Source organism: Nipponia nippon, unplaced genomic scaffold (genome assembly GCF_047370975.1).
Source record: "Nipponia nippon isolate SJK-2023a ecotype South Korea unplaced genomic scaffold, ASM4737097v1 scaffold_1, whole genome shotgun sequence".
In the NCBI taxonomy this organism is placed as follows: Eukaryota; Metazoa; Chordata; class Aves; order Pelecaniformes; family Threskiornithidae; genus Nipponia; species Nipponia nippon.
This window is the reverse complement of record NW_028262290.1, coordinates 60,572,013-60,595,007: the sequence shown is the minus strand read 5'-3', so window position 1 is coordinate 60,595,007 and position 22,995 is coordinate 60,572,013. Positions and strand designations below refer to the sequence as shown.

Genomic DNA, 22,995 nt, shown 5'->3' with positions numbered 1-22,995 from the left:
AACAGAATCAGTATCCATAATGTATGGCCATTATATATTCATACATTCATTTCATGATAGTTATACATTGAGTAGCTTAAGAAATACTTAAACATGCCACTGTATCTTCTAAGATATTCGAGAAAAAAAAAAGAAAAGTTAAGAAGAGTATAGGCTATGCCTGGGAAAACGTGGCGACAAGCTCTCGGTTTGATTAAAAACCACATCCTCTGAGGTACAGTTTATAAACATAGTAATTGGTAACACATACCAAAAAATCTCACACCCTTTCTTTTCCTAGAGCACACTTACTACCAAAGAATAGCTTGGTATCACATCAGACAGGTTACAAAATCAGGCTCGGAAAGTCATCACTGGCAATCCAAACTACGACTCAAAACCGAGAATGGCGTTACACCTCTTGAATTTCATGGGTGGACCACAGGCACTAGGCGGGCTAGCCAGCAATTTCTACTGGCCCTTCACCGCATCACTGACCGTGAACGAGTTGAGGGGCAGAGGTTTTTACACCTCATTACGGTTTTAGATTTTACCTCAGAAGCCTTCAGCTAAAGCTGAAGGAGAACTATTTTAATGCTCCGCATAAAATAAAGTGCCTGCGCAGGGAAGTGGTTATAAAAAGTGGGACTGCTCCAACATGCAGATGCTGCGCATCCCCATGGTTTCTGAGTTAGGCGCACTGTTATCTCTTTATTCCGCGCTTACAAAGTTGCTACCCACAAAAGAGACGGCTCTTGCCGCCCTGCCCTGCCCTGCCCTATCCTGCTCGCCGGTCCCCGGGCCACCGCCGTGCCATGCCCTGCCATCGCCGCGGCTGGGAGCCGCGGGAGCCGGCCCGCGGCGGGGCGGCAGCTGCCGGCCGGCCAGGGAGGCGACCCCCCGCAGCAGCTTTTCTTCCACGGAGCCCTCTCACACCTGCCTGCTGCTCCCCGCTCCCCGCACCGAGACCTGCTCCACCCCCGGGCCCTCCCTCGCCGTCCCCTCACCGCGGTCTCGGGGCAGCCGCCGCAGGCGCCGCCCGGGCGGCGCGGCCCCGCCTCCCCCTGCCGCTCCCGGGCGCGGCCCCCCCGCTCCGGCCCCGGCCCTGCCCCCAGGCGCACCAGCCGCGCTGCGCTCCGCTCCGCTCCGCCGGCAGCCCGCTGCCGAGGCGCAGGGGCGGCGGTGGCATCCGCCGCCGGGAGAAGTGCTGGGCTCGGCGCTGGGAGCGGCGGCCAGCTCACGCAGTCGCAGGGAAGAGGAGCAGCCGGGAGCCCGCCCGCCGCCGGAGCACGGCGCGGAGGATCGACACATCCCTGTTCCGCCGGGGGCGGCTCTGCCAACCCCCCCACTGCCTCCCCTCCCTTCCTCCCTCCCTCCTTCCTTCCTTCACTCCCTCCCCGCCCCTCCGGAGTGACATCCCTGCGAGTTTGCTTCGCTGCCCGCGCCCGTGGCTGGGCGCCCGCTGCCACATCTCCCCCGCCATCAACTCTGGGGAGCCGCCGGCGGAGGGCAGGGACCCGAAGTTGCGGCCAGCTCGTGTGGAAAGTAGCGACAACGCGGAAGGGGCCGGAGCCGAGCACAGCCCAGCTCAGCCCGGCCCAGCCGAGCGGGGCCGGCGCAGGGAGCCACCGCCCGCAGCCCCCCGGCCGGGGGCTGGCCCCACGCCCCGGGCCGCGCTGGCCGGGGCAGAGCGACGCGGCCCCGCGGCAGCTGCTTGGCCTCCCCGACCCCCGCCGGAACCCGCTGCGGTAAGACGGCGTTACACTCGGGGACGCCGGGCGTGAGGAGACGGAGGCTCCCGGCCGCGGTGGAGCAGCGTGCGGGGCGCGCCGGTGGTCGCCGCCGAAACTTGTTCAAGTTGTGCGGCCCCGGGGCGGCGGGGCGGGGCGGGGCGGGACGGGAGGGAGGGAGGGGAGGTGGCTGCGGCGGCGGCGGCGGGCGCCCTCTGCTGGCCGCGGGCAGGGGGCGGCGCGGCGCGGCGCGGCGCTGTCGAGCTTCGTCGCGGGGCTGGCGGGGCGGAGGGCGCCGGGGCTGGTGGTGGTTCGGTCTGTCTGCTTTCCGTCTTCACGCCTTCGTTTCGCCGGCAGAACCACGCGTGTGGTTTATATATACCTATGGTTTGATTTTATTTTTCGTTTGAGGTCCACTTAATTTTGGTGGCGCGTTTCAGCTTTATTTTCTTGGGTAGGTCCTGATAGCGTAAGGGGAAAATACGCCTTGCGACCTCGTAGTCACGCAGGAAAAGGTGAAATAAAGCGAGCTTAAGTAGCCAGTCTGACTTTCTGTTTGCCAGAGATAAATTCTGTGGAACTTTGAAAATGCTCCTTTTTAAAAAATTTCTGTAAAAGAAAAGGTGTATTAACTCACCTTTCCTAGAAAGTTAGCAGTACTTTGTTATCTTAAGTACTTTAAATACGTTCTGACACTTATACAGCTTCAGAGAACTTTTGTTTCTGTTTCCACAGAAAGAACCAACATGCAAAGTGGAAGGAAACCCGAAACCGCTCTTTTAACAAAAAAGTATCGGCTTTCTGCCTCTTTCACGTGTTTTCCTTTTGCTTTATAATGGAAGGAGCAAGATTATCTGAATCATTGAGGCAAAATTTGGGCGTCATTGACTGAAGATAAGATGAAAGAAGACTTGAAAATATGTCGATACTCTATGACTTAATTCAGACGCACCTTTCACAAACAGAGGGGAATAGTGGTTAAAAGCACTGCAGTTTCATCAAAAGGAGCTAATGGAGGATCTATGTTGATTTTTTTTTTTATTACTTTTTTTTCCTTCCCACTTTCCCATGAGTCCTAGAAGAGAAAGATGGAAAGTGTGTATATGGAAATTGAGATAAGGGGAAGGCTGAAGACAGTAACTTCTGTTCTGGAGTCTATTTTCCAAGTGCTGTAAATTCCCCATTTCATCAAATATAACACATTGTTTTGAATAAATTATATCGTTTTGTGATCAGTGGAGTTTTTGTCAGCTCTAGAAGTGGAATTTGACCTGATTGAAAGCTTTTTAAAAAAGTAAATGTATGACTCCAATTCCTTTTTTCAAGCTGAGTTTTTCAGGTTATCAAGAGATAGTGTTTCAATCTCTTACTGTGCATTGTCAACTTGTGGTTTATATGCATATCTTAGAGATCTTTCTTTTTCCCTAATTTTAGTATTTATGCTGTAGTGTTGTGTTTGAGAAAAGTGTGAACAGACAAGGCACCTGAGATTTAAGTTTCTGAGAGCCTTGCTATTTCAACGTTGTAGCTCAGATTACAAGTAATCTGAGTATCTGTTAGAATGCACAGTACACACTAAGTCTTTTCTCTTAAAAATATGCCTTAAGATGTTCGGTTGTGTACTAACTGGATCAAAGTTTGTTATCTGAACATTGTGTTGTGTTAGGAAATGCATGTCTAGGGAAGAGGAGCTGCCTAATGGATCATGGCTCTGATGTTCACGGGGCATACTTTATTTCTAGCATTAATGATGTTTGCTGTCTTCACTCTTGAAGAATCTGTAAGCAATTACTCTGATTGGGTGACTTTCATAGAAAATGTAGATCAATATGAAAAACAGCAACTTGAAGGTCTTACTGCTGAGCAGAAGCTGAAAAAAACAGTTCTTCATCCAAGCTTGTATTTTGATGCTGAAGATGTCCAGGCACTGAGGCAGAAGGCTCATACAAGCCATTCCCATCTATTTAGAGCCATCAGAACTGCAGTGACGGTTATGTTATCCAACCCATTATACTACCTACCTCCACCCAAGCATGTTGATTTTGCTGCAAAGTGGAATGAGATTTATGGTAACAATCTGCCACCTCTAGCATTTTATTGTTTGCTGTGCCCCGAAGATAAAGCTGCATTTGATTTTGCCCTGGAATATATGGATAGAATGGCTGGCTACAAAAACTGGTTGGTTGAGAATGCACCTGGAGATGAAGTGCCACTCGGTCACTCCCTAACAGGATTTGCCACTGCTTTTGACTTCTTGTATAATTCACTGGAAAACGAGAGAAGGCAAAAATACCTAGAGAAGATATGGTCTGTAAGCGAGGAAATGTATGAGTACTCAAAGGTTCGTTCCTGGGGAAAGCAGCTTCTCCACAATCACCAAGCAACCAATATGCTGGCGTTGCTTATTGGGGCTTTAGTTGCAGGGGTGGACAAAGGATCTCAGGCAAATATTTGGAAACACACCGTTGTTGATATAATGGAGAAAACAATGTTTCTGCTCAATCATATTGTAGATGGGTCTCTGGATGAGGGAGTAGCTTATGGGAGTTACACAGCCAAGTCAGTAACCCAGTATGTTTTCCTGGCCCAGCGCCACTTTGGTATTAACAACTTGGAGAATAACTGGCTCAAAATGCACTTTTGGTTTTACTATGCCACCCTATTACCAGGCTTTCAGAGGACTGTGGGTGTAGCAGATTCTAATTACAACTGGTTTTATGGCCCTGAGAGCCAACTGGTTTTCTTGGATAAGTTTATCATGAAGAATGGAGCTGGCAACTGGCTAGCACAGCAGATTAGAAAACACAGACCCAAGGACGGACCAATGGTGCCGTCCACTGCACAGAGGTGGAGCACACTACACACTGAATTTATATGGTACGCTGCCGAAATCACTCCTCAGCCGCCTCCAGACTACAGTACTGCTAAAATGCATGTATTTCCTAACTGGGGAGTTGTTACTTATGGGGCTGGATTGCCAAACGGTCAGACAAACACCTTTGTGTCCTTTAAGTCTGGAAAACTCGGTGGACGTGCTGTCTACGATATTGTTCACTTTCAACCATATGCCTGGATTGATGGGTGGAGAAGTTTCAATCCGGGACATGAACATCCCGATCAGAACTCTTTCACTTTTGCTCCCAATGGACAGGTGTTTGTATCTGAGGCTCTTTATGGACCTAAACTCAGCCACCTGAACAATGTCTTGGTCTTTGCTCCGTCTCCTACGAGCCAGTGCAACCAGCCTTGGGAGGGACAGCTTGGTGAGTGTGCCCAGTGGCTGAAGTGGATTGGTGATGAGGTTGGAGACTCAACTGGAGAAATTATAACAGCCTCCCAGGCTGGAGACATGATGTTTGTCAGTGGTGAGGCGGTATCTGCGTACACATCAGCAATGAAATTAAAAAGTGTGTATCGCATTTTGCTGCTGTTAAATTCTCAGACATTGTTAGTAGTAGACCATATTGAGAAGGAGGAAGACTCTCCTGTTAATTCTGTCAGTGCCTTTTTTCATAATCTCGACATTGATTTTAAATACATACCCTATAAATTTAAGAACAAATACAATGGAGCCATGATGGATGTGTGGGACGCCCACTACAAGATGTTTTGGTTTGATCATCATGGGAGTAGTCCTGTTGCTAGGATACAGGAGGCAGAACAAGCTGCTGAATTCAAAAAGCGATGGACTCAGTTTGTAAATGTTACCTTCCCAATGAAAAACACGCTCACAAGGATTGTTTACCTTTTCTATGGCCCATATGTCAATGTTTCTAACTGCAGACTCATAGATAATGCAAAATCTGGATTTCAGATTTCGCTCAGTGTCAACAACACTGAAAATACCATCTCTGTTGTGACTGAATATCAGAATTTAAAGACAAGGTTTGATTACTTGGGATTTGGTGGTTTTGCCAAAGTAGTTCATGAAAACAAAGTGACCAAGTTTGGTCTAGGTACTGAATCTGTGGAAAAAGGAATAAAAAATAATAGGGTGGTTTTCCCATTTGGATTCAAAGTGAACATAATTGCAGGGTTAATTTTGGGTGTCAGTTTGGTCATACTGGCTTTTCAGTGGCGGTTTTACATATCCTTCAGTAAAATGTTGCGTTGGATCCTGATACTGGTTGTCACACTGTGGCTTATTGAATTGGTGGATGTGTGGAGCATGTGTACTCAGCCCATCTGTGCAAAATGGAGCAGTGACATGACAAGGTTAGAACATGATAAAGGCAATAAAGCCAAACAATTAGAAGGAAATCCTGTTGTTTTGCCAGATGTTATCATTACTTCACTTCCTGCTTCTGGTGCAGAAATTTTAAAACAGCTGTTTTTCAATAGCAGTGACTTCTTATACGTCAGGATACCTACACCCTATCTCGAAATTCCTGAAACTGAGTTTGAAATCGATTCCTTTGTAGATCCATGTGAATGGAAGGTTTCTGATGTCCAGAATGGTCATTTTCGTCTTATCCAAGGGTGGCTCCAGTCTCTAGTTCGAGGCACAAAGTTACATTTACAAAACATTAATTTATATGAAGCCAGCAGAAGTAAAATTGCTCAGCATTCTGCCATAAGCAAGGACAAAAGGAAAAGATCCAAAAAGAGAGAATCTCTGTCAGAGCAAAGAAGCAGGGCAAGAGGGAATCAAGATAAAGATGCTGAATATATTAGGGAACTGAGAAGACATCTCATCTATTATCCTAATGCACGTCCTGTGCTTAGTTTAACTAGTGGGAGCTGGACATTAAAGCTTCCCTTCTTTCAGGGAATCCTAGGATCATCAATGAGAGCATTATATGTAGTAAGGGACCCACGGGCGTGGATCTATTCAATGTTGTACAAAAATAAGCCAAGCCTTTACTCCTTGAAAAATGTTCCACAACGCTTGGCTGCAATGTTTAAAGGGGAGAGTGGCAAAGGAAAATGTAGTTTAAATGAAGGCTATGCCTTTGAATATGAATCATTAAGAAAAGAACTTTCAAATTCGAATTCAAACGCTGTTTCTGTGTTGTCCTATTTATGGCTAACAAACACAGCAGCAGCACTGAGAATAAATGGGGACTTGCAGCCAGCAAATTATCAGCTGGTCAAGTTTGAAGATATTGTGAGCTTTCCTCAGAAGACGGCTGAAACAATTTTTGCCTTTCTTGGTATTCCTCTTCCTCCTTCTAGCTTAAACCAAATATTATTTGCCACCTCCACCAGTCTTTTCTATCTTCCTTATGAAGGGGAAATTTCACCAAGTAGCATTCATGCCTGGAAACAAAACATGCCCAGTGAAGAGATTAGACGGATTGAAGATATCTGTTGTTCTCTAATGGACCACTTAGGATACCCAAAGTTTATAGAATAAATGCTGCTGGTCAGCAGAAATTTGCACTAATGATCTCTGACTCCCAGTTTGTGGATTAATATTAGAGAAGTTTGTTTATTCTTGTAAAATGTGTACAGTCTGCTACTTTCAAAGAGATTATTTTAAGAAAAAGATAGTTCTTGCAAGTGTGAGTTTTTTGGTTTGGTTTTTTTAAAAAAACCTTGTAACTACTTTTGCTGCCTTTCAAAAAAACCCTGTGTGAACCTTTATAAAAATACCAGCTGGGGACTCTGTAGCTCAGGGGATTAGTAATAGAATATGGAGCTTTTCACCTCCAGCTCACCAGTTTGACTCTAGCCGAAGTGGTTAGCTCCTGAAAGTACGTACCATCTGATGATTGTATGACGGCTTATATAAATTTAAACTGGTTAAACTGGCCCAGTTCCCAATGGTGATAATTAGCCCCCTTGGACGGATTTACTGATGCATTCTGTCTATGTCTCACTGGTCACTATAGTGGTGCAAAATAAACATAAGCTGAGATTTAAGGCTGTTCAGCATCCCTTCAGTGGGATGAAACAGCACATTTGAGTTAATCTAGTTCCTTATTTACGGTCTCAGCAGACAGGCCCAGGACTGGAATGGACATGAATGTCAAATATCATTATAGGATATGGTTCCTTCAGCTCAGAGATGTGGCATTTAGATTGGGTTTTGTGCTTTGACGAAAGAGAAGACTTCATTCTCTGTGCCTGACAGTGTGGTACCCTTTGTGAGCCTGAAGTAAACTACACAGAGAAAAAGAAATGGGACAAAAATCCAAGAAACCAACAAGATCTTCGAAACAAGCAGTTAAATTTGGAGATTTTCTGTAGTTTTGACCTGCCTCAACCTAACTTAATTTTGAAGGTTGTTAACACCTTGGCTCCTTGCACTGCTTTATCCTGTACCTCTTATTTTAAGAGGTTCTGCAAGGATTTTCTCTTTTTGAGTGAGACTCTTCCATCCTTCTTTGTTGTAACACATTTCTCTGCTGATTCTTGTATATAATTTCACTGAGGCCAGTGCAAATATTTGATGTCATTGTCAGTGGCTTATTGTTGATGTCTGCATAAAATGGCAATCTGAGATTTAGAAGATCTTAAATCTCCAGGTCTGTGTTTCTGAGGGATGTTTTGTTGTTCCATATAATGAATTTCTGAAGGACTACCATTGCTAACCTCTGGTCTTCTTTCAGAGAGGGAAGAAATCTGAAAATCACCCGTCCCTCAGCCACCTGACATTTAAATGATGTTTCCCTGCAGTAAACTATTTCCAAAGTTGTCTGATTTTTATCATGATTGGTGTTTCCTTAACATGGTGCTGTAATATGATACCGGTTTGAAAACAGAGAGGCTTGATAGGATAGATGTGTCTTTGTCACAGCTTATTTTCTTCTTGAGTCACTCTTTGTTGGCGCATGCCCATTAAGAAAAAAATTTCCCATTTCCCAATTTAACTTTCTCAGCATTCTTTGGAAATGCATGCATACTGTAAATGTCTGCAGATGTGTAAATCAGATCACAAAGAGACATCTGTTTCCTTTACCATCTGTTTTTTATTACAAATTGAGTTGTCTTGAAATATGCTTCTGTTGGTTCGTGGGAGCTGGGATCAGCGTTTTGGCTTATATTGAAATATGTGTGTAATTACTGTTTATTTGGGTGGTAAGCATTAGACAATGTCAAAAGTGCAGTGAGTTTCTTTGTACAGATTACAGGTACCCTTGCTGATTTTTAATATAAAGGAGTTCTTGCCTTTCCTTCCAATCTTACTATTATGTCCCTGTCTTACCCCGCTGTCTTGTCCTTACCATATGTACATTTCACATCCTTTGGAGCACGCTGTGATATCTCATTATGATTTAGATAAAAGTAGCTCTTTCTCGACCAGTCATTAGTATGTCAAAATAGGCCCCTAGCACGATAAAGCTATTGATATTTTGCGGTCTCACTAATCATAACTTAGCTGTCATTTACTAGCAGCAGTTGTTTTTTTGCCCTTCAGTCCTAGGTCTCACCCCTGGCTAGGTGGAATGTCATGTTAAAGAAAATATTAAACAAGTTAATATACACTGACATGTTAGTGAAACTTTGGTTTCCAAGTATCATTCTATCAAACTTTCTTCTCTCTGAAGCCATTTTTGATTGTATGTTAAAAAAACGTATTGATGTCTGTACAGTCTGTATTTGACAGAATAAGTTTCAGCATTTGCCTTCTATTTCCAGGATTTACACTCTAGAATCAGAACAAATAAAAAGGCTTTTCTCTGTCAGATGTTTTAGGGCAGCTGAAGGTAAGAATTAAGACTGACTGTGTCTGTGTGTGGAAGTAGAAAGAGACCTTTAAATCTCTTCCTGAAAGTGCCATATGGAATGCCACGGTAGCCTATAAACCAACTTTTTCTTTGTTTTTGAGGAGTTAGGGCAGATAGAATCGTCTGTCAGGATCATCATCTGTGTTGCTTTTGGAATACAAGTTATCCCATGCACTTACGTTCATAATAGCGTTGTTGCTGTCATTAATTATGTGCAAGATTTAGGAGCTATTTCTTTTCTGTACTGTACTTTTCCCAGTTCAAAGAATGTATAATCTATTATTCAGAATTTGTTGCATTGTGTGTTCCTTATACAGATAGAAGGTAGAAGAGAACTCTGTTCTTTATTGTTAGATCTTGTTGTGAGGGCAAATGCATTAAAATCATTATGCTAAAAATATGTAAAAGGAAAAGCAGTGTCTTTGAAAACAACAGGGTGGGAATACCTAAGGTATGGCAAGTCTCCAATTTTCTATCAAATAGTTGTTTTGTTGAGTTTTAGATGATAAGTTACATGACCACTTGACCAAAGTTAGTGCCAGACAAGAGGTATCCCAGCCATGGAGCTGAATGACTTTGTGTTGAGACTGTGGCCTTCTGCCTGTATGAATAGCAACCCAAGACACAGCAAAAAGCTGAATAAACATGCGTATGGTTGAAAAGAATGCCCACTAAAAGATGCAGATCTGGGACTTTGTAGAATAAATTTCAGTGGTACCATCCATAAAATGACAGTTGTAGTATGGAGAAGCAGGAATACTGTGAAGGCCTGGTAATAAATAAAAAATAACCTTGCCTTTGTCTATTAAAGGATAAATTCCAATTTTATGTCTGTGCTGATCTTAAGTCAAATCAGTCATTAAATAGATCTTTTTTTTTTTTTTTTCTTATGCAAGTGTTATGCATATTGAGACTAGTGTGGCTCCATGTATGAAGAATGAGTGCAATTTTACAATATGAAATGATTTTGTGGGTGTGCAGAGTTATCCTCAAAATTCTTTTCTGTCACTAGCATCCAGAGGAAGAATGGTCGCTACATAGACACAGACATTAACCTCCCCTTTCTCCATATAGTAATGTTTAAGACTGTCAGTAAAATTTGGGAATTGTTAGACCTTTTTGAAAAGCATGTCTGTTTAGGTACATTGTATTGAAGAGTGTTCGGGCACTTTCAGTTACACTTCCATAAAGATGCTTTTGAAAACTAGTCTCAGCACTTTATCTTAACTTTGCTTCCTTTTTCTCCCTGTGTTGTATGTTGATAATTATTTGTACTATATTGTAGTTTGAACTCTAATTATGAGACAGTTAAGATTTTGACATATTTTAAAAAGGCAGGCTTTATTTAAATGCTTACATCTCTGAATCGTATTTGGAAGCCTAAGAAAAATAAATGCCGAGGAAAACATTTCAGTTATTTACTTAGTTCGTAACTAAGTGACATTGGCCCTGGGGAGATGCACATGGGTCTTGGCATTCAGAGTTCTATCAAATCGCATTAATCTATAGTCTCTGAGCATACCTAAATGCCTCTGTTGCTCCCAGTCGGCTTTTTCCAAGAGCGGTGTCTATGGAGATGAGCCTCAGTATCATGGTCAGATTGGTTCCTTTCGCCCTCTTAGCCCTCAGATGGCATGCAGTCCTCATCAGATTTATGTTTGAACAATTAATTTGCCAGATCCAGAGTTGAATTTCTGTACAAGAGCCTCAATTATACGTAAAATATATAGTACAATTCATTTGACAGTGTAATACTATTCTGATAGTGTTATAATGCAAATAAAACAAAAAAATGCACTTCAGGTTTTATAAAGTTATTGGTAACTGATTTGTAAAGCTGCAGTCATGGATCACATTTTTTTTTTTTTTTAACCATAAAAATGGTTTCACTTGCTGTTGAAACTTAATGATGTGACTTTTAGGGGAGTCCTGGCTCCGCCTGACAGTCAGTTATTTCCATTATTAGTCTTAGAGACAATATTTATTTGATGAACATGAACATACATCATCTAGAATATAACACTGCATTTGCTGAAAACATTTGAAGTGCACAGTTCAAGATTAGGATAAAAATATGTTATCTCAATATTTCTGTAAGTTACAAAAATTAGCCCCTTTGTGAGTGACCCATATGTTGGGTTCCATATGTTGGAATGTTTTGTAATTAGAAACTGTGATATTTATTTAGGTGACTTAGAAATAATTTATCAAAATGAATTATTTTTAATTACACATAAAATTATTTTCTTCAATAGGATAAGTACTGGATCTTAACACTTCTGTGATTGGGGCATCCCAAGCTTTCCTTCATTACTCTGGACTCCCTTTTAGCTTTTGTTCAGACTAAAACCTTTGTTTAAATCTCATCATGAATGAGCTCTTTTCAGAGTGAGGAGTCTGTCTGGAGACTCTTATAGTCTCAAATTCCATTTCATTGCATTTCAGCGTGGAATATCATGGACTACAAGTCATGGATCAAATCCCTAAATTGTGAGTAGAATGATGCCTTGCTGACCTCAATGAATGTTGTGCCATTGACTTCAACAGGGCCAAAATACTGTCATCTACTATCATCAAGTTATTTTCATCTACTTAGCCTGAATATTCCAAAACAGCAGAAATTACAGGATGTAAATACCTCAAATGATCATGAAAGATTACTGTTCTTGTTATTTGATGAAAAAAGGAAACACATTTTAATAATGTAAAAAATATAAATTGCTCTGTAACCCTAATCAAAGCTACCTGTAGGGTGTCTGATAAATTTATAAACTCATAAAAGGAGATACAGAAACAAACATGTTCAAAATAATGTACAAAGGACAGTTTCAAATGTCAGGACTTTTTGATTTTCTTTAGTGAGGAGAAATTTGCTGATACGTGATCTATGCTATTCTAATAAAGGATGTGAATGGGTAATCTTTTGCTGTCTCAGAAAATACTTAATAATGGGAAAGCGCTGTTCCACATTACTGAAATGGTACTGTTTTAAATTAAACTATACATCTTTTGAGCTGATGATATGCTGAGAGTTATATGTGATGTAGGAGAACAAAGACAGTCTGATTTCATTCACACCTGTGTAACAGAATAATTTCTGAAAGGTTCTTCATTTATGCTGGTATAAACTCAACATTTGTTTTCTGTCTTTACTGAGAAAGATGGTGTTTAAGAACACAACCTGAATTCATCTATCTCACATTAGGTAATTTAACTTTCATACCTAAATATGGAGCATTGTCACTCTAGAATCAATGGAAAGTGAGTGTCACCTTCAAAGGTAAATCAGACATTGCTTACCTCTTTGTAAATCCTCAAAAGCCAAGAGTGACTAAACTCTTACTTTAGATGCCCACTGAAAGGCCTCAAAGGAAGTGGGGTGAATTTGGCTTTTAATGCGTTTGGTCTTATATCTAAGTAGATTTCTGTGAGCAGTTTCTAGTGCATAAAATGTTCAAACAAAATTTTATGAAACATCCTGCATAAAATAAAACTATTGCTAGTAAAATAATATTTTTGTGTTATTCTTTTTTTTCTTCTTAAATTATTTCACCACTTAGGATATCACAAAACTTTGTGATGTGGTCAAGTGTATGTATTTACATTTTTTAAATATTGCTATTTCTGTTCGAATATGGCAGCCACTGTTATCTTTCAGAAAGTATTGATGGCAAGACCTGATTTTGTCTGCCCTCAGATGCACAGTAAGTATATTTGGTGTTAAGTAAAAGACCACAAAATAGCTGTACTCCTCAAACAAAGAGAGTGATTTCCCGCTCAGTTCTCGGGAACAGGACAACTGGTGCAAAGCATAATTTTGAAGTCTCCTAGTCTATAAACACTGCAGCTATATGCAAACTGAATATTTAGAATAATGCCTCTTCTAATTCATGAACTATACCCAGGAATGTTTTTGGAGACTTATATTTGGCCCAGAGACCATTCTAACAATTTAACAGTGTAGGTAAGCAAGTTCCAGCAGCCATTAATGTTCTCTTCTGTGTTTAATCTAAAAAAAAAAAAAAAAAAGACACATAATCAAGTTAACTAGAATAGCTGCAGCTCTCTGGATCTCTCTTACTGAATGTGGGCAGGTGCAGGCAGTATCTGTCAGATCCAGAGGCACAGGTAATTCAGCATCCTTATTGCTGCAAAGGTCTATAACCCATTGCAGGTGCATCTGAGCGGCAACTAGTTTCCTGCAGCAGAGTTTTGCAGGTTTAACTAACTGATTTTTTTGTCCATCTAATTTAACAGAAGGTGCTTGGGATATATCTTAAACATAGGAGCAAGAATAAGACCTGATTCTCTCTCCTGTGAACTTCAGCATGTTGTAAAGCAAAGGTTTGCATGTTTTTAAGTCTTGATGAGGTTATATTTAGCTGTGAACTAGGTTTAATGTCGTTTTTCTGGAGGGCGTTAGTCCTGTGCGTTCTCTGTTAGTGTCTGCTAAGTTACTTTGCAGTTGGTGGGTGGTATGTGCTTATCTTGTGTCGCTCATCCTAGGTCTTTTCACTGTACTCTCACAAGTAATTTTTTTTTTTTTAACCTTCTGAATCTTGAACCCAACTTTGGCTTTTGGGAGAGTTACATGGAAAATGCCTATTATGACAGGAGCAACAAGATGTGGTGTAAACAAATGTTGCTGTCTATTGCAAATTCTTTGACAATGTTTGTCCCCAGCTATTTTCTGAAAGGTTGTTCAAAGTGAATAAATCCAATGTAAAAAGCTCAGAGGAAACTAGTATCAAGAACATGATAAAAGGCAGGCTGTCAGAGATAATAAATGCACACTTGTTTTTGTGAAAACCATTTATATTTTCACTCTTAATTGCTTTTCTAAGAGAGGCGTTGCTTACATTTTCTTTGGGGGATTTTTAGACCTTTTTGTGTTTGCATCCTACAGCTTGCCTAGAAATAGATTTTATGCTATGCTTTCTGAATCTTAGTTTGGAATGTTAATTTTGTTACATTTTCTTGAACCTTCTGTTGTGTTTCAGGCTGTTCCAGTCTATTCTTTTAATAAATTACATCCTACAGATGCGACTTGATTTCAAGAAACATAATCTCAGACTTGGCGAGGACTAAGGTAGATACACAGAAATGAACTGAGAAACAGGAGAAACAAAATGTTATGCTGCTGAAAAGAATAGACTTGAAAGTGTGTGTTGGAATATTTAGCTCTTAATGAGCTGTCATATCATGCACTATGAATGCCTGAATAATGGACTTTATTATTCACTTCAGCTGATCAGCTGAACATTGTCTGTTTCAAATTACAATAAGAGTACTGACAGAAAGATAAGTTAAAAGGAGCTTTTGTTGGGATGTATTTTGATTTTTATTTTTTTCTCCAAAGCAATGCTATTCTTTTGTACTCCCAAGCTGTGTTAATTTGTAACTAGATAGCTATTACCCAGTGTAGCTCTATAACAACATTGTTGGCACCAAACAATGCTTTTCAGTGAGAGGGTGCAGCTTTACCTGCTGGGTATAGATTCAATATTCATGGTTTCTCAACTGCCAGCAGTCTTTGGTGGTGCATTTGAAAGAAAAGTTGACTTCTGTAATAAAGAATTGTTTCATGTTAAAGAATGGACTGCACTGTTGCTGAAGAAAATAGAGGTGATGTGAAAACATGCATATTAGCAACAGTCAGAATACTATCAGTTAGTCATGATTAAGCCAGTGTCATAATCAGATCTTTAAAAGTATGGGTGTAGCTGTCATCCATTCCTCACCATAATTGCTAACCTTCATAACCCTCTTTAATTGCAGGCTAGGCTAAGATGAATTTCCTTCCATTTGCTGAAAGAAAAGGGCAAGCCTACATGAAGATACCCTGTCTTTGTTGATATGGTAGGATTTTTTTAAGCTGCTGTCATTTGAATATATGTCTGTACCTCTAAATTGCTCCAGGGTGCATTTGCAAATCTTACATAATGAATGATCCTGTTGACTTCAGTGTACAGGAATTTACCTATTTATATTCCATCTTTCTCTGATAATAGCCACACCTTAGTATCTTTAACACATGAAGAGAATAGAATAATTAGTAAAGAGCCAGGGTAGACAAGACAGAAAAAGCTTTGATATTCATTGTTCACAGATTGTTGAAAGTGTTTGCCAGCAATCTGCTTCATCTGCATTTAGTTCAGTTGACTGTGCATAGCAACAGACTCATAGCATCCTTTGCAGAATCTCCCTTGAGAAGTTTATAACAAAAAGGTACAGTTTTGAACAGCTAATATATATATCATTGCTTTAGTGCCTTTTAAATTAATCTAGGTGCAATTTTCTTTTTCATTTAAAGGTGCAAAGCAAACAAAAGGAAAAAAAAGTTAGTCAGATCCGCTTTAAAGTTAAATATAAATAAATAAATAATTTATAAAAGAAAAATGTTCAGATGCTATTAAAGTTTTTTAAAAAAATCTGTAGGGTCAGTTTAGCAGAACTGTCATTAAGTGTGTTATTAAATTATTACTATTCATGCTGTATAATGTACCCTGCAAAACAGGTACACATATGACCAATTTGCTTTTTTTTGACTTCTGAAACAGAATCAGCTAGATACACAAACAACTTTTAACTGAAAGCAGATGTAATAACCTCATGAAAAGGTAGTTTTACCCATATTTAGATACCTTGCAGTTACCTTGTACTTATTGGCTTTTATTTCATATTATCAGTGAAGATTTAGTAACTCAGTTTTGGTTTTATTTTTTGTTACTATTACAGGTGTATTATTAGTAGTAAGTGTGAGCACTGGGAGAAATGGTCCATAACTTTAAAGATCTCATAGTTTAAATGGTAAATAACTATTAGCATTTACGTTTTAGAGATTAAAAGTCCAGTAACTTACGTAAGGCTTATAGATAATTCCATGGGTGTAGTGGAAGTTGAATTTAAATAGCTCAAATTTCAGTCTGCTTCTATGAATCATGTGCAACTTATCGTTAAGCAGTCATTTGCAGTATAGAATCATTTAGTTTGGAAAAGACCCTTAAGACCATAGAGCCCAACCATTAACCTAGCACTGCCGAGTCCACCACTAAACCATGTCCTCGAGCACCATGTCTACCCTTCTTTTAAATACCTCCAGGGATGGGGACTCAACCACTTCCCTGGGCAGCCTGTTCCAATGCTTGACTACCCTTTCGGTGAAGAAGTTTTTCCTAGTATCCAATCTAAGCCTCCCCTAGTGCAGCTTGAGGCCATTTCCTCTCGTTCTATTGCTTGTTACTAGGGAGAAGAGACCGACCCCCACCTCGCTACAACCTCCTTTCAGGTAGTTGTAGAGAGCAATAAGGTCTCCCCTCAGCCTCCTCTTCTCCAGACTAAACAACCCCAGTTCCCTCAGCTGCTCCTCCTAAGACTTGTTCTCTAGACCCTTCACCAGCTTCTTTGGATGCACTCCAGCACTTCAATGTCTTTCTTGTAGTGAGGGGCTTCTCAGCCTTTTGGCTAAGATCAAGTGTAGTGTAGTGTATATGCTGTGCATGCATATTGTCAAATTCATAAAGTCCTGCTAACTTTGGAAGAGAGTCGAAATGCTGGAAAGCAAGCAATGTCTGCGATGTGGAGCTGTCTTACACAGAAAATGTATGCAGTGAAGTGCAGAGAGATGTTAAGATGATGAAGCCTCTCAGCAAGTACACTGTATTTTCTCTGAATTTAGAACTTAAAACAGACTGTGATATATGAAGCTTACTAGGAAATGTTTAGGTTGTGGCTTATGTTTTCCTTGCAATGGAATCACTTCTTTTTTACCAGTGTGGCTTTTTAGCTGAAAGTGTTCTGAGACTGACCATCCTTTGTTCCTCCTCATTTTTTATGCAATGTAGTTTCCCTATAAGACATTTATCTATATTAGAAAGATATATTAGTTTATCAAGGGTGAATTTGACAAACTGTTTCATTACTTTTTTCCTTCTGTTGCTTTAAAAATAGAAATCATATTTTCAGGCATTTGTGAAGGAATCTTTCAGAATTTCTTAAAGTCACAAATTAGAGAAAGTAATCAGAATATAACTGTGGTTGCAAACTACAACAAACACTTCAAAATATCTTTTTATACCAACAAAAAGAAGCATAAGAATTTAACCTTATTTTCTTTACAGCAACTTTATTGATATAATTGTATTATTTATGTTGAAATTACACCCATTTTTATTTAAAATAAAAAAATTACCTTCATCAAAACAAATACATATAGTTTACAATTATATTAATTATTATTATGAGTAGCTTCTAACTGGAGTTCTGTAGTAGACCAAATCTTCTGCAATATCTCTTGCACGCTTTGTGATTTCAACTGTGACAAGAGTGGCCAACAATTTAATAGGTTTCTTGCTCTAAGGCAAAATCTGTTCATGGCACTTAAACACTGCCAAACACATGAAGAAAACTTAATTAACAATATTTTATCATATTTTATTCTTGCAGATCTTATTTATGAGTGAAGGTTGAATATTCTACTTCCATTTTGATAGAAAAATGCACTTATCTAAGTAAGTTCACCTGTAAATTATCTTACTGTACCCCTCCAAAATTTGCAGACAAGCAGATTTCTAACAGGGCTACTCCTTTCTTCTTTCAGTACAGTTTAAATTTGGTTAATTGACCAGAGAATATTGAATTTAAATAAACAGGAGGTAAACTATTTTAAATGTCTTTAGCATATGGCCTCTACTGGTTACATCTCTTTTGACTTTGAGTTACAAGTGTACTTCTCCAAAAAGAAATCTTCAGTGAGGCCTCAAATCTATCTCATTTTAACCCTGTTAAATAGTAACATTTCCTGGGTGATGGACATTCTAGAGATCCTGCAGAAAGTGCTAATGTATTTTACATTAGCACATCATATTAAACATTACTTCTGGACTCAAGAGTATTCCTTATGTTTTCTGTTCAGTACCAAGAGAGAATATATGGTAGCTTAACAACAATGGACCATTCAATTCTTACTGCAAAATTATTGTAAATGTGGCCTAAGATCTCTACCCAGGAGATCAGTATTTCAAAAATAGATGCTTTTCATATCAAAATGAGAACTCTGACTCTCAGACCATGGATATCAAGGCACAATGTGACTTCTCATCCTGCTTTTATGTGGTCATCTTGTTACAATTAAGTGATAGGATGTTCTTTGATGTCCTGACACCAACACAAAAGCTGTCTCAAGAAGAAAAAAATAGTAGTTTTAATTGTAATATATAACAGGCTTTCCTAATAACTACTTTTCTTGCCTGAATGTATATAGAATCCCATTTTACTGGGATATGTATTTCTAACTGAGGTCAGTATCTGCTAGCACTAGGAAAACATGATGATATACTAGCTCATATTATGCATTGACAGAAGAGGTAGTCAACACAGGGTAGGCTACAGCCTAGAATTTTTCATTGGTTGCATTTTAGTATTGCCAAAAAATACACTGTAAATAGATTATTTTTATTGTGCTCACAGGGCATACTGCAAGCTAAGGAAAGAGTCATCTCTTTCTTCATCGGAAGACTTAGCAGAGCTTTTTCATGCTATGTCTTTCCCTGCTGCCAGCACAGCAGAGCAAAAGGGACATAGCTGGAGGAGGAGATATATGTCAGAATGTCCATGCAATGTGATGACCCTCAGGAGTGTCACCTTTGCTGTGCAGCCACAAACATAAACTAGAGCAAGCCTATTGCTTCTTCCTAGGGCATAGATAAAATCTTGGAGATCTCTTACTTGTGAGCACCCTACAGACTCAGAAATGAGAAGGCATTTAAAAATAACCCTTAAAATTACTTTTAATCTCATGACATATGAGGTAATCACACCAGTTCCATGACTTTGACGGATGCTTTTAAAAGACTGAAAATGCCCAGGTGTGGGATATAGTCGTGTAGCAGAAAAGGTAATTTTCTGTAATATAAGAAACACAATGTTACAGCTCATCAGGCCATAAGTATGTGACACAGCACAACTCAAAAGTAGACAAATAAGTTGACAGAACAGACTTCCACACAGCTTCTAGTGCTGGTTCAGATTGATAGCTGTGGCTAGAGTCAGTACAAAGGCTAGGCACTGATTAAGATACTGATCAAAACAAATGCTATTATGTGGCCTCATTCAGGTCTCTTAAGGAGGGTATAGGCTCCACTCCTTTAATTTGCCATGTTGCTGAAAGATGCCATTGTAGTTCCTTAATGTGTTAGTTCTGAACTAGTGAAATATGCCAATGAACGTACAAGGTATGGCATGTACAAGGCCAAGTTCAGGACTTATGCTGACAGTAGGGATTGAGAGGTGGGAAGTACATAGTGTGAATGAAAAGGGAGGGGCAGCCTGAGATGAACAATAGGAAGGAAAAGAGATGAGATAGGAATAATCTGTAGAGGTCTGGAGATTCCAGGCATCTGCAAGGAGGCAAAACTGTGGTGTGTTAACAGGCATCTGCTGTAATGCTTGTAATGATACCACTTCTCTAAGTTAGCTGCTGTGCAGTGTGGCTCTCACTTCAGGTTTCTGCGAAGGAGGATAGCATGATTGGTTCTGTAAAGAAGCCACATTTAATTTTATAATTAAGCATTTTTTACAAAAACAAAACTTACTAGCATCATATGTTGTTTATTTAATGACAAATTAGATCTCAGAACATAATATCTTGAAAGTTAGTTTTGGTTTTAATTTATTTTTTTTAATCACGGATTTCCATTAGGAGTAGGTGAATAAAATATGCACCTCCATGAACTACTAAAAATAATATAAAAGAGTGAGGGAGATGAGACCTTTGCTAATTCCAAGCAATTCAAATGAAATACTTTAAAACTGGAATGTCATTTGCAAAATCTCTAGATCTCCTGCCTCAGTATTATGAAATTAGATTGTAGTAAAATAATTTTATGTAGCAAACTCCTACTATGTCTCATCACTTGTATTCTTTGTTTTTAATTTTGTCATCTAACTTCTATGAGTTTGTTTTTTTTATTTATTCTCTATGAATAAACACTGAGCAGCTATATATATGTATCCTCAAAAAAAAAGAAGCACCTTCTCATTTTAGAAGGGGCTCCAAAAGCAAGCAGCATCTGACACTCTAACACTGTACACTAGCATAGTATCACTGAAGATAATGAAGCTGAGCAGGGCTACAACAGCTGAGGGTAGGTAGCTTTCTATCTGCAGAAGAAATGTCAGTGTGGGACAGAGACCTCATCTTGATAACAGAATAGCGTAACGTCTGGAAGGTGAGCCAGAAGATAGCTACTGTAAAACTCAGCCTGTGCAATGCATTATGTGTGTCCCCCAAATCCCCCCTCCTGCTTTCCTTCTGTAGTTGAAAAAGGAGCACTGTCCACAGTGCCATTGTGACCTCAAAAAATGATCTCTTTAAAGATTTAACCTCTTTTGTTTTCTGTGTTTTGGCTTCTGTTCATTTAGATAAATAAAAGCTCTCATTAGTGTTGTGTAATCAGCTTCCAATTAGAAATACAATGGGAAAATACTGACTGGCACTTGAACTACATACTACTTTGTTCTTCTATAAGGCAGTATGGCAGTGTCTGTTCCGATAATAAATAAAGAAGGATATTGGATCTTTATCTAAAAGCTGTGTAAGAACTAGCTGGGTACCTATTTCTGTGCTTTGGGTGTTTTAATAGTGAAAAACCTATTGATAACAAAATAGATCAGAGGTTTAAAAGATTGAAAGACAGACCAAGTGGTTGCTAAGCTTTAGATTTACAGATCTCTTTGAAGACCTGACTGAAATCATAATGATAAAGGATTTTTGCTTAGCATGCCTGCTATCGTTTTGTGAGAAATCAGATATGTTAGTCTATGTCTGTACGTATGTGCTGAACCACCTGGTAGCATACTCCCAGGGCTGGTTTCTATTCAGAGCACTTTTGAATGAGCTCTGAATCTACAGGTCCAGGTTTATCTCATAGCTACATCCTGCACCCAAATCCTGGAACTTGGTACTTGTCTCAGATCTGATAATGTAGTCATATCCTGAAGAGACTTGCCAACAGTGCAGGTATTTTGTTTTACAGAGCACAATAACAAAGGTTGATACCTGCACTGCTTTCAAATGGTGAAACCATAAAACCCCATCAGTTTCAGCTCAGTTTCATTTCAAGTTTCTGAATTTAAGCTCAGAATGAAAAATAATATCCTTGAATTTGAAACCCATGCAAGTGAAATTGAAGTAAAGGTTTAAATCAGACATCATTGAAGTTGATTGTCACTCCATATGTTAGAAAGTAAAAGCAAGATACTTTGACAAGTAGTAGCAGTTTGTTGGTTTTACTAATTGGTTCATTTCCTTCTTTCTTTTAAAGTGCATGGCAGTCCTTGGCTGTCTTTTTTTGCTGCATGAAGGCACAATGCTGCTTGTGTTTCAGTACAGGCCAACTGAACAGAAGATCTAGTTATATAAGATCAGCAATGAGATTAGAATTTATTTAGAAAACAACATATAAAGACCAGCCAAGTAAATCAAACAGACAAAAATAACATGAATAAAAAAATCCTGAACTGAATTTGCAATGATTTTTCAAGCCAGCTAAAAGAAGGGAGTAATTAGCCTAACCTTCGTGTGGAACCACAAAGCATATACTTGCATAAAACAGCATGCCTCTTGCCTACATGGAAAAAATTTACTCCTTAGCAAGGGCTGAGATGTTCTCCAAGAGGCACTCTACCTATATTCTCTTGAATGTGTAGCTATGTCAGCCGTAATGTACCATTGGTTTCCTATCACAGGCTTTCTTTATGATAGGGTCACCTGATAAAGAGGATTCTGAGTTGCATCATCCAAGATAAAGATCCTAAGTGAAATTTCCTTATTCTTAGCAAGTTTTCTGTAGCAGATGTTACAGAAATTACAATGCAACAGAATTACAGGTGTTCTGCTGTTCTGCCCAAATTTGATATTGGCTTTTTAGAACTCAGTCCCCAGAGACTCAATGAATAAGTGATTTTTAAAGTCAGTAGAGTTTCACTCTGGCTCTTAAAGCTGAGGTATGCCTGTTTTAATGTGTACGAGCCAGCTCATAGCTCTCTTGCCTCAAGCCTTCTGAAGCTAAATTTGGGCCACCAGCAAGAGGGGTGGGTATGAGAAAAGCACTCTTGAAATCCCTACAGTTATGAATAATATCCCATTTGATAAAGGGAGCAGAGATTACAGGTGTGAGGGACATGGATCTTAGCACATTTTTCATCAAGCGCATACCCTAACACAAATGAATTGGAGCTGGACATTTTGGAGCCCCACCATTACCACATTTCCACTGGACTTTCTCCTCCAAATTGATAGCTTGGAGACAGGAAAAAAGGAGAAAAAGAGGAGTTAAGGAGAAATGCCTGATTTTCTATCAGTGACTTCTCCTTCAGGATGAAATTACCCCATCAGGACATGAGCTAGGAAGAAGTAAGATTTCAAGTATTATAAAGATATGAGGTTGCTTAAGCACCTAACGTAACTCAGTGAAGACAAAATAAGTTTTCCCCTGAATACGAAGGAAGGAAGAGTCAGTTTAAGATTATAAGAAGATAAAAAGGGTTGTACTTGGTCAGAGCAAAGGACCATTCAAGTCAGTGTGCTGTTTCCAGTAGCTGCCATATGTGAA

General features: G+C 39.7%; 1 protein-coding gene across 1 annotated transcript; it reads left to right on the top strand.

Annotated features, from left to right (window-relative positions):
* The first annotated feature begins 1,106 nt into the window (after window positions 1-1,106).
* Window positions 1,107-12,918, top strand: DSEL (dermatan sulfate epimerase like). The gene is made up of 2 exons (XM_087757516.1): window positions 1,107-1,727; window positions 2,445-12,918. Exon 2 carries the CDS (start codon window positions 3,415-3,417, stop codon window positions 7,063-7,065), a length of 3,651 nt encoding a protein of 1,216 aa, XP_087613642.1. The 5' UTR covers window positions 1,107-1,727; window positions 2,445-3,414; the 3' UTR covers window positions 7,066-12,918.
* Window positions 12,919-22,995: the final 10,077 nt, after the last annotated feature.

Excerpts from the sequence above, each read along its gene's own strand:
- DSEL (XM_087757516.1), top strand. The coding sequence starts at position 3,415 with ATGGCTCTGATGTTCACGGGGCATACTTTATTTCTAGCATTAATGATG.